Source organism: Battus philenor, unplaced genomic scaffold (genome assembly GCF_028537555.1).
Source record: "Battus philenor isolate CCGP_79_NKW_IND1 unplaced genomic scaffold, ilBatPhil1.0.hap1 SCAF_6, whole genome shotgun sequence".
Lineage (NCBI taxonomy): Eukaryota > Metazoa > Arthropoda > Insecta > Lepidoptera > Papilionidae > Battus > Battus philenor.
In genome coordinates this window covers 5507663-5523614 of record NW_027181726.1, presented here as the reverse complement: position 1 = coordinate 5523614, position 15952 = coordinate 5507663, and the positions used below count along the sequence as shown (strand labels likewise).

Below are 15952 nucleotides of genomic sequence, written 5' to 3'. Positions count from 1 at the left end.
GCAATGTATTTCTGTGTTATAAATTTTGTGCTGTGTTCGCTGATGTTCTGACGTTATGTTTTTTTCAATTTTTTACGCTTAGTAACATCTTTTTGTGTTTTAATTTCTAGTTATAGAAATGTAAAGGTTGAATGTTTCTTATAAGTAATTTGTAGGTATAATTACGTGTAGTGATAACGTTGTCAAGTTCAGCTGAATCGGTGAGCGGTAAAAATTTCGCGAGTTTTTCTAAGTTACGGATAGCACTTTATGTGCTCTGTTTATCATCTCAAGGTATGCTGTTACAATATTTTTTTGTTCTGCTCCAAGAGAAATTAGCTATTACTGTTTATATTTATACTTGGAGTTATTACTCTTGAACAATTTTTATATTTTTGCACGTGTAATTTATTGCATGAAGTATACAAGAACGGTATTAGCAAAAACATCGATTTTATTTACGTTAAAGCGTCGGTTACGTTATGGCCCTGATCCAGATTGCGTGTCCTGTTATTGCGCGGGAACTTGCGATATTTTTAGTTTATTAGTCGCAAGTGTATTTCAGACGCGTCGTTTGCTTATTGTTTTGTTTTTCTTGGTATATAGGATTTTAATATTGTTACAATGAGTACGTAAAAATCAGAAAAAAGTGAAACGAAAGTAAAAAAATGAGTGAACAAAATTTATTCGCGGACGTGGAAGTGCCTCCTCCAGCTCCATCGTCTACATCATCAGACAATGCATCAGTCAGTACCACAGCTTCAACCATACCCAGGACATCTGAACACACCAGACCAACTTCGTTGTCCAAGCCATCAGGACTGAAGCCTCCTACAAAGATTGGAAGACTATGCTCCAATTCTGCACCAAAACCAGCTGTTCCTATATCACCCCGAACTGGTAAGAATCTGTTTTAAATATATTTTTCATACAGTTAAATATAACCTTATATACAAACTGCAATTGACCACTACAATTTTTCTTAGAAAGTATTTTAGTCTATGTTCTCATTGACTGCTATCGCATAACTTCCTTTGCAATCATTATATCAATATTGACACCGGTTCCCAGTTTTTTTCTTCAACTTTGTTATGGGCCTTGACATTGAATGTTAAAAATATAAAAGCCCACTGTTAGAAGTATTAATTATTAATTTATTGTTCAAATTCAAAATTTCTTGAAAAATGCAGGTATGTAGCTTATTAGCAGGTTTACATAGGTATACATAAATTAAAATTATATGAATAAAGTTGATTTTAAAAATAAACAAGTTAAACAAACTAAACAATGAGTAATTTACATGAGTAAATTAACAATTCTAACATTAAAAATAAAATACCTTAAAATTATTTAAAATCTTTAAATTAAACATAATATATAAACAGTATATAATTATAACTTGAATAGATTGAACTTTGTTAGCATAAAATATCTATAGCATTAGGTCATCAACTTATTGCGGTAATAGAGTATCTGTGACCTCAACTCTTACTTCATCTTTGAGTATACTATCATTTAGTTTCAACATGACCTTGCATGAATCAATGAAAACAGTTCTTATATCATGATAGATTTTGACAATATCAAAAGATTAGCTGTTCATATAAAACATTTTACCACCTTTATAAATGATACATTCTTCTAGATTTTTTTCTATATTTGGTAATGACATCATTTTCTAATATTACTTATACAATCTTTTTCCATGCTTATATTTTATGATATAATTGGTATACAATATTAATTTTTATTCTTATATTACATTATCAAAACATGTGCATTCAAATAATGTAATGTAAATGTTAATTACAAATAATTTTTTGTCATAAACTTTAACCATCTAATGGTTATTATTGACTATTTGTCTTTTTTACTAGAAGGATATGTGTAGATATTTTTTCAAGTCAATCTCTAAAGCTTGGACTAAAAGATGTGTGTGAAATGAAAGGCTTTGTTATACATACAATATTTATTATTTCTGAACTTATAATTTTTTTGACCCAATTACCATATATTATTCGACAACAAATGAGCTATACACCCTTCAAAGCTTTGACACCTGTAATCCAATCACTCTGTGTATTATGGCTTAAAATAGATTTATTATATGTTAAAGGTGGAATTCATAAATGCAAAAGTATGTTTTATATGTCAAACAGTTTTTACACTATCCATAATTTTTGTATATACTTATATCATACAGAAATAAGCATCAATATATGTCAACACTATGGCACCCTGACAGTGACAATTTTTTTAACATTTTATTACTTTATTAAATTACTGTTTCTTACATAAATGCAAATTATGAAAATTATATTTGAATAAGAATAAATTGGTATGGTAAAACAAATTCGACTCAAGTATTTTTAGTGAACGTCAAAATGTCACTTTGGTGATTTGTTTGTCAACGAAATAATATATAATATGTCAAGATACGAACGTACAATTACGAATATAATTCGCAAATTTATTGAATATAAATTCGCGCAATATATCAACGATATCATTTTTATTTGTGTAATAAAACGCAATGTATCTTGTGTTAACAAATTTTTGTCAGTCAAATGGGCTATTACGTTTTTGCTCTTCAACGCCGATCGTTCGCGTACAGTTACTTTCGAGTTGAATACATCGTTGTTTATTTCTAATTGTAATATGGCACAATCGTCACGGAGTTTCACCAGTAACTATGTCCAATGTACGATTTGTATCGTTTCGATTAATGTGGACCGTGCAGCGGGAATAATCGGAGATTTCTCTTCGGCTAATGTATGTTTTTTACTGCATCAATAATGTTTAAAATAATTAACATACATAAAATAAGTAAATACTGTCTCCCGCGCGTATACCATTCTTCAAGATCAAGTTTAATACCTAATAAATAAGGCTATGGTTTGAAAACATGAATTTTTTTAAGGAGGGATTACTCCTTTTTTGGGATGTAATTTCGTAAACTCCGTTCTTAGCTGACATCTGCTCGGCGAAAGGAATGTTTCCACCAAATCTTAAGTTTCTAAGCACTATGGTTATAGAGATATTGTGGTGAGTTCTATACATTGATGAAAATATTTTTAATATATAATATGTTTAGATTGAGGCAACTCTTTATCGTAAAATTTTGATAAACTGTCACGATCACAGACTTTATAATTATCGTTCCTATTATAAATATTACAGTTAAAAGTTTTTATTTTCGTATAATTAAAGAAAATACAGTTAAGTCTAATGATTATTAATGTTACTTTCCGAGCCGGTTTCTGATACGACCTTCACTTCAATTACTTACGTAACGACTTATCCCGTTACTTACCGCTCATATTAGGTTAGGAGTTTTTGTTGATTATATACGTAACTATTTATTGAAGCAGCCCAATCGTATCGTAAAATTTGAACGTTCATTTTGAGCTCAACATTCGAATTCGAAATTCAAAATTTCTTTTAGAAAAGTAAACCAGATTTACTGCGGATTAAAATTATTTTTAATAAAATGTAATTTAATAAATCGCTATTTATGTGGGGTGATTGATACAAGTGGTCAAAATTTTTAGGTCAAATTTTATAGCTTGGATTATAGGATGTGAATGTTTAGTTATATATATAATTCTCATCCACTAGTATGCATTTGTCAAATGTTACAAATTAGGGCCTCTTGTTTAAAATTATTGTCCTCAGGATGATTGGTTATAGGTGTAGTTTTAAAGGGGTGAATGTAAAGCTTATTTATCAGCAGAAACCGTCAAGGCTTTTACAATTATTTCTTAACTCTTATTTTTTATGTCTTCTGGCAGTACAAAATCTGCAGGGAGAGATAGTAAACAACAATTAATTTTAATATGTATTAATCAGAATTTTGAAAACTTTTCTTACTGTAATATCATCACGATTTTTTTTTGAAACCATTGATTTTTTGATAGGTCATATATTAAATGACAGCACAAGCCGTACATTCACTCCTTTAAAACCTTCACACCTAAAACCAATCATTTATAAGTTACTAGCTGATCCCGCAAACGTTGTTTTGCAAAAAAAATTGAAGTTTTTAATTAACAAAATTAAAGATAAAGATTGATCGTAGAGGGGTGAAAATTAAGGTTTTATGTATTTTTGTATGCTTATCATAATGAAATGAAAACCAAAAAATTTGTATAAAAAATAAAATAAAAAATTTAGGGGTGGACCACCCTCATCACTTAGGGGTATGGAAAATAGATAGTAGCCGATTCTCAGACCTACTGAATACGGATATAAAATTTGGTAAAAATCGGTCAAGCCGTTTCAGAGGAGTTCAAGTTCGAACACCGTGACACGTGAATTTTATATATTAGAGATAGATATCGAAAGGTCCCGTACGTTGTAGTTGTGTTTATCTACGGTTCTATTTTTGTCTTCAATGAATGAAATATCTCGGCGGTCCGAAAATAGCGTCTTCGTGTTTAGGTCGCGGCCCCCCATTCGTTTTTATTGTTCTCGCATTTCACTTTCACTGTGGCAGAGCATGCCGGTCGTCGAAACCGGTAATAATTCAGCCGACTCATCGCAGAACCAGCTCTCATTGCTAAACATTACAATGTAAATTTTTAACAGGAACTGTACTAATTCAAATGTTAAGCAATTATAAATCTGCGTAATTGATGCACGTGTCTGGTATAATAATTACACTTTTGATCTTCGGATACCTACGCAGGAAAGTCAGTTTTAAGAAAAAAAATAGGTTTAAATTGTGTATTAAATTAACGCTTTTCAAATAACGTTCAACTAACGTTTCATCATCATCATCATCTATAATTTATTTTTTGTAGGACATCCACTGCTGGGCATAGATCTCCACTCCAGCGCCTTAAGGCCTCAGCTGCCATTCGTCGTAAGCGCTGTGTGAGCTGCCACTTTAGCTTTCCAATTTGCTGGACTATGTCAGTTATTTTCCGAGCATAGCGTATGACCTTCTTCAGGGAAAATATATACATATAAACTTAGATAAATATATAATTATTAAATAAAAACCAAGGTTTTTTTTATCTAGTACCTTAGTATTAAAAGTGGATGTTCTAAAATAATTTTCACGACAATGTACTCTCATATACGTCGATTAATTCAAGGTTCGTCGCGAAGTTTTAGTTTGGGAATAAACGAATCAATAAATTATAGCGTTAAAACAGATTAAATATAAAGTTTGTTAGTCTCTGCCATGATTTATATAAATAGGCTGTATTACCAGTCTACCTTGGCATTTAGATCGTGTGGTTTTGTTAACATCGTGTTCTATGGTTTAAATAAATTAAATGTCATTTCATACGGATAATTTTAATTTTTATCATTATATGTTGCATTTATCGCGCACTGGGTTCCTTAAAATGCGCAGAAAAAATTAAACGAAAAAAAAATCGAGCGGGCTATGTTCGGAAATCTATGTAGCCCGGCTAATTAGCCAAATATAGCATTAATAGATATATAGGCCATAAATAATAGATAAATAGGCCAAAGTAGAGGGGATAGATCGCGCAGAATAGATAGCCCTGTTGTCTACAATTCAGATCCTTAAAAGTCCCTGGAGCGTAGACCATGAACCTATAAGCATATTTGTTAGGGTCGTCGGAAGACGTTGGATGCAGGCAGCTTCCAATTGATCCTATTAAATATGTATAGTGGAGGCCTATGTCCAGTAGTGGAGGTCCAACGACTGAAATGTTGATGGTGATAGATGTACTACTATGATTAAAAAGTAATGTGAAATTGTGATTTAAAACACGCGGGCATTAAGAAGGCAAGTAATTTGTTCCTACGTTGGTAGCATATAACGTTTTCCAAGCGTCTATTTGTCAATAGTGGTAATTATCATCTAGTTACACGAGTTTTTGTCAAATGTTTTAATTCTGTCAAAAGCGTCGTCCCAATACACAAATTGTTCATTTTTCTTGAAAAAAAAAGTGTTAAAAACTCGGACATCCACCGTATTTGCCGGATTTGGCTCCGTGCGAATTATGGTTACTCAGCAAACTCAAAAAGCCAATGCTTTGACTCCTTTTATACATAATTTATGAGATTAGAACCGAAGCGAACAAGGTCTTGAAGGTAATACTGGAAAAAGACAATTCCGACTGTTTCGATGATTAGAAAAAGCTTTGCATATTCACCTTTTTGATCATAGTATTATATTTCAGTTGATCAAAAGTTTGGGATACATTGTGTAAATACTTGAAGACGTGTGAGGTGGTCTATCGGAAGATTTGAAGCCGTAATTCTAGTCTTTTATGTAAGAAGGATTAGAGCTTAAGTATTGTATGATTAACTTTAAGCGTCTCCCAACAGGAGTTATTTATTTTTAGCGTGTTTTCAAGAATGTCATCATTTTAGAATTAAGGCGTCCATTATTGAACATAGTTTTCGTCGGAAGATTACCCATAGGATTGTTGATGTTGAAATCTGCCAGCATCGAACATCTTTCAACGACCTTAAAAAGGTTGTTTATTCACTATAGTTTATAAAAATGGACATTATACTCATAGTCATTTTTATAATCAGTTTCTCGAATATGCACAAATTATTGTGTTTTCACAATTAGATTATTTTAACACGCTCAACCCTAGACTTACAAAGTAAGTCTCGGATCACATAACACAATCGGCCTATCACAAGGGCTTCTCTAGGCTGACTATACTGTTACCTATCTGCTTCGCCCCATTGGGTATATACCCTTGTAAATAATTTTGATGAGTGGAGTAATTTTTTGTCCCTTACATATGAAAAGTTTTTATTTTGATTTTTCTTTGGTTTAACATAAAATATTCCACGTGACTTAATAACTATGTGGTGAATGAATTCAAAAAGAACATCCCTTGTAGCATTTATCTGTTATATTTAGTATTCGTTAGTAAAAGTTTAATATAAATAGAATTTAATTTAAAATTTTATCCGGAAAATGCAGAAAAATATTAAAATGAAGAGACATTTACAATATAGTTAAACGTCTATGATTATTGATTGCCGTGTTGCCCTTTAAAACGACTTTATCTTTTGTGAGTGGATGCAATGAAAAGGCATGAATTTATATTTATAATGGATTAAAAATATCTCTCTCACTTTCGATCGATAAGAACAGCTCTGTACTCAAATTTTATTCTATAAGCCGTCACTTAGTACCGACAAAAGTTAATAAGCTGTTGACGTCCAATAAAAAAAAAATTAAAGCGTTATTAAAAGTGATAAAACTGCTTATAAATTTGATGCTATTATGTTGTAATTGTTATGACAACGTTTTAGGGGGTCCGGAAAGTAATGTCGTTTCTGTCGACATATTTTACAGAAAGACCGATTGATTTTTACCGCTTCGCCATTGAGAATTTGTATACTAGATGACAAAAGGTTGTTGATAATGAAGGTGAATATATTGTTGATTAGAAATAATAACTTTTTGAAAATGTCTTTGTGTGAATTTTACTTAAGAAAGCGACATTACTTTTCGGTACCTCTAATATAATAGGTAAAAATGTCATATCCGATCAAGTTCTTTTTGGTATGATACGTCTTTTTTATATCGATTGACGTCAATTGTTTGTCAGCTAAAAATGTAAAATGTAAAAAAAATATACGAACCAGTCGAACCCTCCGTCAGTTTCGCACTTAGCAACAAAAAGGACTTTTAATATTAATTTATACACAGATACGGCCACAAAAAATTTATAATATTAAGAGTGTGAAGGACACGAAAAGCTATTTACGTAAAACATAAAATATAAGTAAAATATAAGTCTTAGCTATATTTGTGGTTCAAAAAATAGAATATTCGTGTTTTATTTCATTATAACACTCACACAACTTAAATAAAGTTTTGTTGTTGTCGTGCCTATTTAAATTTAATTAAATAAATAAATGTCGTATTCATATTTATACATTAACATAATAACTTAATATTATAAGAATCAAGTACATGCAAACGAGATTGTACTGTCACGCGAAATAATAATGATACATAACAAAGGTCGGGTTTGGAAAGTGACGACACAAGTAACAAGCGAAACGAATTACCATCGCAGTTGTTAGCCCGCATCTCAGCACGATTGACACTTCACACAACAAGTTGTGGCAACTTCTAGAACATTCAAAAGGTTGAGGCAACGTCCTGTCTTGTGCCATAATCATATTTCATTGCGCGAACTTAATAGCATTATTTATTGTCGCACAAAAAGACGTTGCAATCGAATTTTGTTATTTATATACATATGCTACATTACCTTCTTTAATATGAACATTGATCATATAAAGAATATAGAATATAGAAACAGAAAATTATCAATAATAGTGTCCCATAAAACAAGGTTAATTTGTAATCGTGTGATAAGGATGGAATATTAATGAAAAAGAATATATGTATGTCAAGTATTTTCAAAATTATAAAAAAATGAATTTTATTCACTTTATTATGTGATATTAATATATATACAAATTTTAACTTTTCTATTTTATATGTTACTGTACAATTCTGTAAACGACAAGCAAAAATTTGTCATACTATATATTGTAAATTGTTATTACGTCTAACTTTAAACAATAATAAACCTGACTTTGACAGATTTTTTTGATTTATATGACAACACGTATCTACAATTTAATTACGAATTGACTTTTAACCTTCACACACAGCGAATGGATAATGCATCCCAATTACACATTGTATAACTGTTCAGGAATAGTGTTATAAATAAAAAAGGTTATCAAATGTTATAAATTGATAGTTATCAAACATATAGCATTCGTAAATCTGTCCATTACAATTCTTATACAAGATCACAGATTTTGCTAAATGTCTTGTATATTTTTATTTATATTATAAAAATACACTTGCAGTGAAAGTGCACATGCCTATCCTACAATTATTTGAAAAAAAAAAAAAACTTTCAGATACGGTAGGCACAGTTAATTGAGTAAATGGTTTTTTTTTAGTATGATTTATTTACTTATACACTTTAAGACTTCATTTCAAAGCTAAGTTATAATTAATAATTAAAAGTGAAATTTACATGCCAAGCATATAACCCTCGTTGAGTTACTTAAAATAATATGTAAATAATTAATACAAAATTTAAGTATTTTATCATGTTTTTGTATCCTCGTGTTCTTATACCGTTAGAGTTAAATTACGGTGTAAAATTTGCATCGTGACTTTTAATTTTGTCGATATTTCCAGCGTAATTGGCAAGTACCAGCGCTGACGTGAGTCTCTCGGCTCGCCTCGGTTCAATAACGCTAGAGACGTGATTGAATTTCCCTTACCTAATGTTTTCATACGTAGGCAATTTCGTACTTATCAACGAATTTAAACTAGCCAAACACTTTAATAGCCTTATACACTTCCTGGTTTTCATTTATCCTATTGAGTGTATGTAATTCACACAACAATTATATTTTTATGAAGCCTTTAGTGTCAGTTTTCTAATTTAATTTATAATTAACAATGAACGTTGTCTCTTAACGAGTATAATCAAGATAAAATCTAAAGCGGAAGAAAGTATAAAAGCGTTTTCACCTTTTAGTTACATGATGAATTGCATTTTTATTATAGAAGCCTATTACACTAGCTGTCAATATTTTATTAAATTTTAATCTTTATATCTAAAATGTAATTATAGAACAAAGAATAATATTCGTTAAATTTTTTTAAGGTATTTATTTTTCTTACCATTCTCTGTAAATACTGCTTTATTGATATTTTCCAGGCATACTAATAATAAAATAAGCATTTCAATTTCTTATAAAATCTTTGACCTACAAATATATTACGTCAATCATATTTAACATTTAAAATTGTTATTATTAGCCATTTCAAAAAAAGCCTTTCAAACAATGAAAATATTTTGGGTGTGGTTATAAGGCGACGGCTAAGGTTATAGTTATAAAAATGCAACAAGTTCCTTATGTTAAACCAGATTGCGAATTAATATTTCTGTATTCCAAAAAAAAAATTATTAATTTTAAATTAAAATATTTTAAAGTATATGTATAATTATTGTAAGCATAAAAATCTAGTGTCACTCTATGTGATCAAAGACTGCAGTAATCTCTTTTACTGTTTATAAAATGTTTGCTGAGACGGCCAGTCACGTACGTCTGCGTTTATGTCAATTTCTATTAAGCACAGAAGGTAATAAAGTTGGCAGACGTCGCAATGCGCCGACGCGACGCCTGCTTCCTGCCGCATCTCTCCTTTCTATAACACTGCCATAATGTATATGCTAAATGCGACATTTAGCGTGATCTCTCTAATATATCTTTAGTTTTGGTCTAGGTAAACATTAATGATTTCATTGGTTTATTATTAAACATTATTTATTGCCACTTTTCTCATCCGTTGTGTCTTGAAAAACGTAACAGGCTTATTTAATAATATTAAATAGAAGTTGCTATTTATTTTTATTTGTTTAACTTGACACAAGTATAATACTTTTATCACATAAACCCCATGAAACCTAGAATGTGATTGTGGACCATATTTAACTAAACGCACAGAGAATGCAGCATGCACTGCACCCCTCGCCCGTTGCTTACAGATCGTTATGTGCGTAGTCCAAACATCTACGTTTATGCATGTCGTGTGATCTATGCGAGTTAAGGTTTTCCTCCTTTAAAACCCTTGTCATGTATCGCAGTAGTCCAAACTTTATGGTAATAATGATACGAACGTTTTTTAACTTCATAGGTCGTGATGTCGTTTTTGCTGCGTGCATTTAAGTATTGCACTCTAAAATCAGCAATTAATTCTAGTCTTTTCTGCTTAATCTAGCGTTCTAGATGGTTAGTAATACAATAAAAAAGGCTTCATACAATAAAGAAGTTTGACCATGAAGGATTCATGGTAGAATTTAAATATTTTGACCCTGTTTGTTGCGAAAAATTTCCTGCTTTTATTATTTTATATCATATTTCATGTTTTTTATTATTAATTTCATTTATATAATACGCAGAGAAGAAATATCGAGATTCGTTTTCGAATATAATATTGTAAAATAATGTTTTGTAATCCCACACATTTATTCGTACCCATTCTCATTGCACTGTGGGCCCAATTGGTGACAGAAGCCAACTTATTTATTTACAATAGTTCCTTGTGAATAATAGCATAATAAAATTCAAAGAACTGCATAACGCCCGGCAGTGGCAATCTCATTCGAAGGTCGTCTTTGCGTTATTAATGTCGGACTTATGATATCATGCTTTTTTTAATTGTCATTTTATACATTGCGTCTTGTTCAAGGATTGGTTTTATAAATACTGCATATCTTCCTTAACTTATATATAGCAGTAACTATGATAGCGTAAGGTCTCTAAGTTTGTAGAATTAGAGTACTTAAACCAAATAAAAAAAAAAACGTAAAAAAAAAAATAAATAAATGAACGTCTTTGTTAAGGAAAAATTATTGTGTGAAAATTTTGTGAAAAAATAATCATGTTTATTTATTCAATTTACTAAGAAACCAGTGGCGTTTACGTTTGATAGATTAATGAAAGGTTTCCATTTTAGGTAGTATACTGATAGGCGCAGAAAAGTGTAAATAATATATATTTATGTGCTAAAATGTGTTTTGTAGTACTGTGGTAATTGCTGAATATCAGTGCCAGTGATTTTATTTCAGCGAGGAAGAATAAAATTAAAAATAAAATAAATGATGGATAAATGAACTTTTTTAATTTAACAGGTTATCAAATTTCAAATAATAAATACAAATTTCGTCAAAATGTGTCTTATAATGAAAATTCATTAAAGATTATAAATTATTTCAGTGCTCCTCTGTACCTCTGCTGTTAGTTTATTCAACCATTATTATCATATTGTATTTTTAATTCTATTTTTAGAAGCAACACATCTAGTAATTTAATGTCGTGGCTAGTGTAGGAGATAACATCCTATTTTCCATTGGACCGTCTGCCTTTGAGATTAGCAAGCGTAGCGTATTTTATCTTTTGTAACGTTATTTGGGCGAGGTCTAGATGCACAGACGCGGCTTGATTACATCGAGTGTATGCTATTCATAATTTACAATGTAGGTTAGAGCTCGTTACGCTAAGAGCGTACAATGATAATAAACATTGCGAATTTAAATTGTTCAGTTTGCATAATCGCGAGGTCACCTTAAACGTTTTTAAATAAACACTATCGAAGATATTTTGGCCAAAGTCATCTCGAGGAGTATTAGAGGTTCTTATAACTACTTGTAATGTATGCTGTTTATTTTTATTATTATACACATAGGATCATATACCATGACCACTTTTGTACGTCATGAGAAACATGCCAGAAGGTCCTAATTCGTTAGAAATTAGAATCAGTTTGAACTCCCTTATAAGCTATCCTTCAACTTAAAGCTACGGAGCATTCTAAATGCTCATGATTTGAAAAGAGCCCGCAATAATCGCTGCTACTTCCTTAACCAGTACAGTGATAGAGCAATTCATACCCAAGCTCTATTACCACTTTTAAAATCCTTTACAATATAGTAGAATTATGTGCTTATTAAATATATATAACATATTAAATATTTATAAAAATTTGATTGTCTTGCAAAACCGCGCATAGTCGCCAACAAGAGTTACTAATTTTATGTCGCTGGGAGAAAGCTATAACAAGCTTTTTTTATTTCTGGTGCCAAGCTTATGTACATTGACCCGATCGCTATATATATATATATATATATATATATATATATATATATATATATATATATATATATATATATATATATATATTCATACATATATAGAAGTGTGTGTATATATATATATATATAATACATAGACTACGTATTCTCATTTTGTTCATACATAATAATTTTATATTAAAGATTTTTTGGTAATACCAGATAGTTTTATTAACATCACAGTAGTAACCTAAGAAATAAATTACACAGACGAGTTATTTATTTCTTAGGTTACATGGACGGGGGAAGAACCCCCGGTAATTCTAGAATATCGCTGTGGTTCTGGGAAAGTGTTCCGGTCCGGGGTCACAGTGACATGAACGTCCGTACACGTATCAATTGTGCTTAGCGTACAGCAGATATTACAACCTCTCTACAAAATTGGAGTTTTTTTTTTACTTAACTTTTACATATTTCATATATTTGCGATTCTATGTCGTAGAGATAGCCCTCTCTGTGGTCAATGAAGTTTGAAGTGAGTGGTCACGTTTCTGAGAGTTGAGTCTAGAAGGATTTCATTGCTTGTGAACACTATTACTCTATGATAATGTAAATAAATTATTAATGATTCATTTAACGCCATACAGACATGCCTATGTCCAACAGTAAAAAGGTTCTCATTGAAAGGCTACTGATCCTCACTTATTCCAATAGAGAGAAGCTTTTATACAGAATGTTTTAGTTTCATTTGTACTTAGCACTCTAGTTTCGAACACACACAGCAACAATCAACCGTACCTATAATTATGTACATCTTAGCACCCAATAAAAGTTAACGAACAACTTCGATTTGCAAATCTTACTTTAAACAAAAAACGAATAACTTTACGTTATACTTGAAAAATAAATTACTAATGTTTTACCTTTAAAAGATGTTTTTTTTTTTTTCAAATGTTTGGAACTTTCAGTTTTAATTAAATAATTAAGAAAATATAGCATACTATGATTACCTCAATTTATACTGAAGAACATTGACGTCATGACTATATCTACGTAGACGGCATTTAGAATTACCTACCACAAGTAAATTGTATAAATAATGAAATAATCACTATTATAACTAGCCAAAAATGGCTCAAATGTAGAGGAAGCACGTGTATGTACCTTTTCTAATTTAGGATTGCATATTAAAATAAATAACCTCACATTTTTATTGATCGAATAAAAGCTTGTGTGTAAATTTAAGAGGTTTAACTATGTGGTTGGCAGCGTTTAGTAAACAGGGCTATTGTACGTGACTTTGAATGCTACATTTTGATCGCCAGTCACACCTCAGCAAATGTATGAATTTCAATCTCACGGTAACACGATATCTACATTTCGTGCTGAGCTTGTTGATATTACTAAATGACGTTATTGTTTCAAAATAATTATGTCGTAATGTTCTGGGAAGAAAAATCTACCACTCTCAATGTAAATGCGGTTATTTAAGCAGTCGTTAAGATTAATTAAAAAAATAATTAGACAATTGTACTTTTTGTCAAGGTGGAGATGGAAGGAATTTAATCTCTGTTATTCTGTTTTATATCAAAGATAGATGCGTCCTTTTTCATTTAAGTTTTGCTGTGAAAATTATACTCTTTAACTCGTAATTTTTTACGTACTTTATATATTTTGGCATTATTACTTATTTAACTATTTTTTTGGATTTTTCAATTAATGTTGCTTAGAATTTGTAATTTCAAATCTGAGAGGGTATAATTTTTTTTAAACATTATTTATACAGAGTGATAGATTATATGCACAAGAGCTTTATAGAGGCCAAAATATTTACTGTCAATTAATGTTAGGTACATCTCATCCAAAAATCAGAAATAATAACGTCGTGATAATATGGTTAGAAAAAGTGTTTTGAAAGTTTAGATCACTAAAATTAAAACTAATTTTGTAGCCCTGCAGCCTGTCTCGTCACGTTCCAATAGAAAGATAAATTAATATAACACTTAAGTGCCGTAACTTTATACAAGTTAATTTAAATTATAACATTTTTTATACTTTTTGATTGCAAATAAAGAATACATTCACGTCTTTAAAGCCTTTAGACCAATAACCAATCTTTCTGTATAACGCGTATTTAAGTACAACCTATACTTACGTTACTAACCACAGAGATCCTTAACTTATTCACACTTGTACAACTGGAGTGCTCACACGAGTTCACTTCGGGTGCTACAAGATCCGTTTTAAGTACACTCCTAGACGCAAGTAAACAATAGTCATTGTTTTCCCCCATTCCTTTCAGAAATACCAGACGCTATACTTGTTTTTTACTTTTCTTTTTTTTCTAAAATAAAAAATTCTCTTAAAGCGAAATGTACCATAATTTTTTATTGTGTATTTAACTCTGCGATTTTTACGTGCCTTGCTCAGTAGTTTTACTCTGTTGGCATTCCGCAGAATAAAGGTTATAATTCTTGGAAAAGTGAAAACGGACGTAATGTGATTCGATATGCAACGGAGGTACGTGACAAAATTTCAAGCGCGTATTTGAATGAAGATAATCTCGTCGGTTTTATGCGATTGCGAAAATTATCACATAGTTATGTGTTTTTACAGTTCCGTGTCGACATGACACGAATGTCCAATTATTTTTATCATGTACATTGTGTATTTACTATAATTAACGTATTTGAGCCTCTTTATTATGAAACGATTATAGAGAAATCGATTCGCAAAGTATATATTAATTGTTATGTGGCATATATCTATGTTCATGTATAATAAAGGTCTGAATAAAAATAAAATGTAAGATGTTTTGTTAGGCGCAAACTCGAGGATGGCCCAGCCATTTCGAACGATTATTAAATTAACACTTATAAACCACGAGATTTACTTATCCTATTATAAATCTTAAAGCATAAACCTAGTAACCTAGCGGCAGTGTATGAATTAGAAAGACAAAATAATATTTTTTTTTTGTAAAAAAAGCGCTTATTTTTTTAAATCAACAAGCGCAGTGACCACTAAAATAAACAGTTATTAATATGTATTTTCTTTTGGACCGCAACAGGCCAATAACATTTGATATAAAATAAATCTTTCCGAATTACTAATTATACATAACTTTAACGTTCACACTATGGACTAACGAAAAATAAATATTTCTTTATAATACCGGTATGTTATAAAATTAAATTGCTCAGAATGATTTAGCATGTTTCCTAACTTTCAACGAAAATGAAAAATCTGCGTAATAAAAATAAACTATGTAAAATAGTAAATATATAACCTTTTTTAAAATTTAATATTCTTCATTGTACACGTCAGCATACGTTTAAATAATT

At 30.5% G+C, this 15952-nt stretch overlaps 1 protein-coding gene across 5 annotated transcripts in view; it reads left to right on the top strand.

Moving 5' to 3' along the window:
• The first annotated feature begins 12 nt into the window (after positions 1-12).
• CLIP-190 (Cytoplasmic linker protein 190) overlaps positions 13-15952 on the top strand; it is a 63119-nt gene continuing 47179 nt past the window's right edge. For all 5 annotated transcript variants that reach the window (XM_068773775.1, XM_068773772.1, XM_068773774.1 and 2 more), the window contains exons 1-2: positions 13-273; positions 586-879. In XM_068773775.1, the coding sequence (XP_068629876.1) occupies positions 648-879 (232 nt within the window). In that variant the 5' untranslated portion in view covers positions 13-273; positions 586-647. The remainder of the gene's footprint in view (positions 274-585; positions 880-15952) is intronic.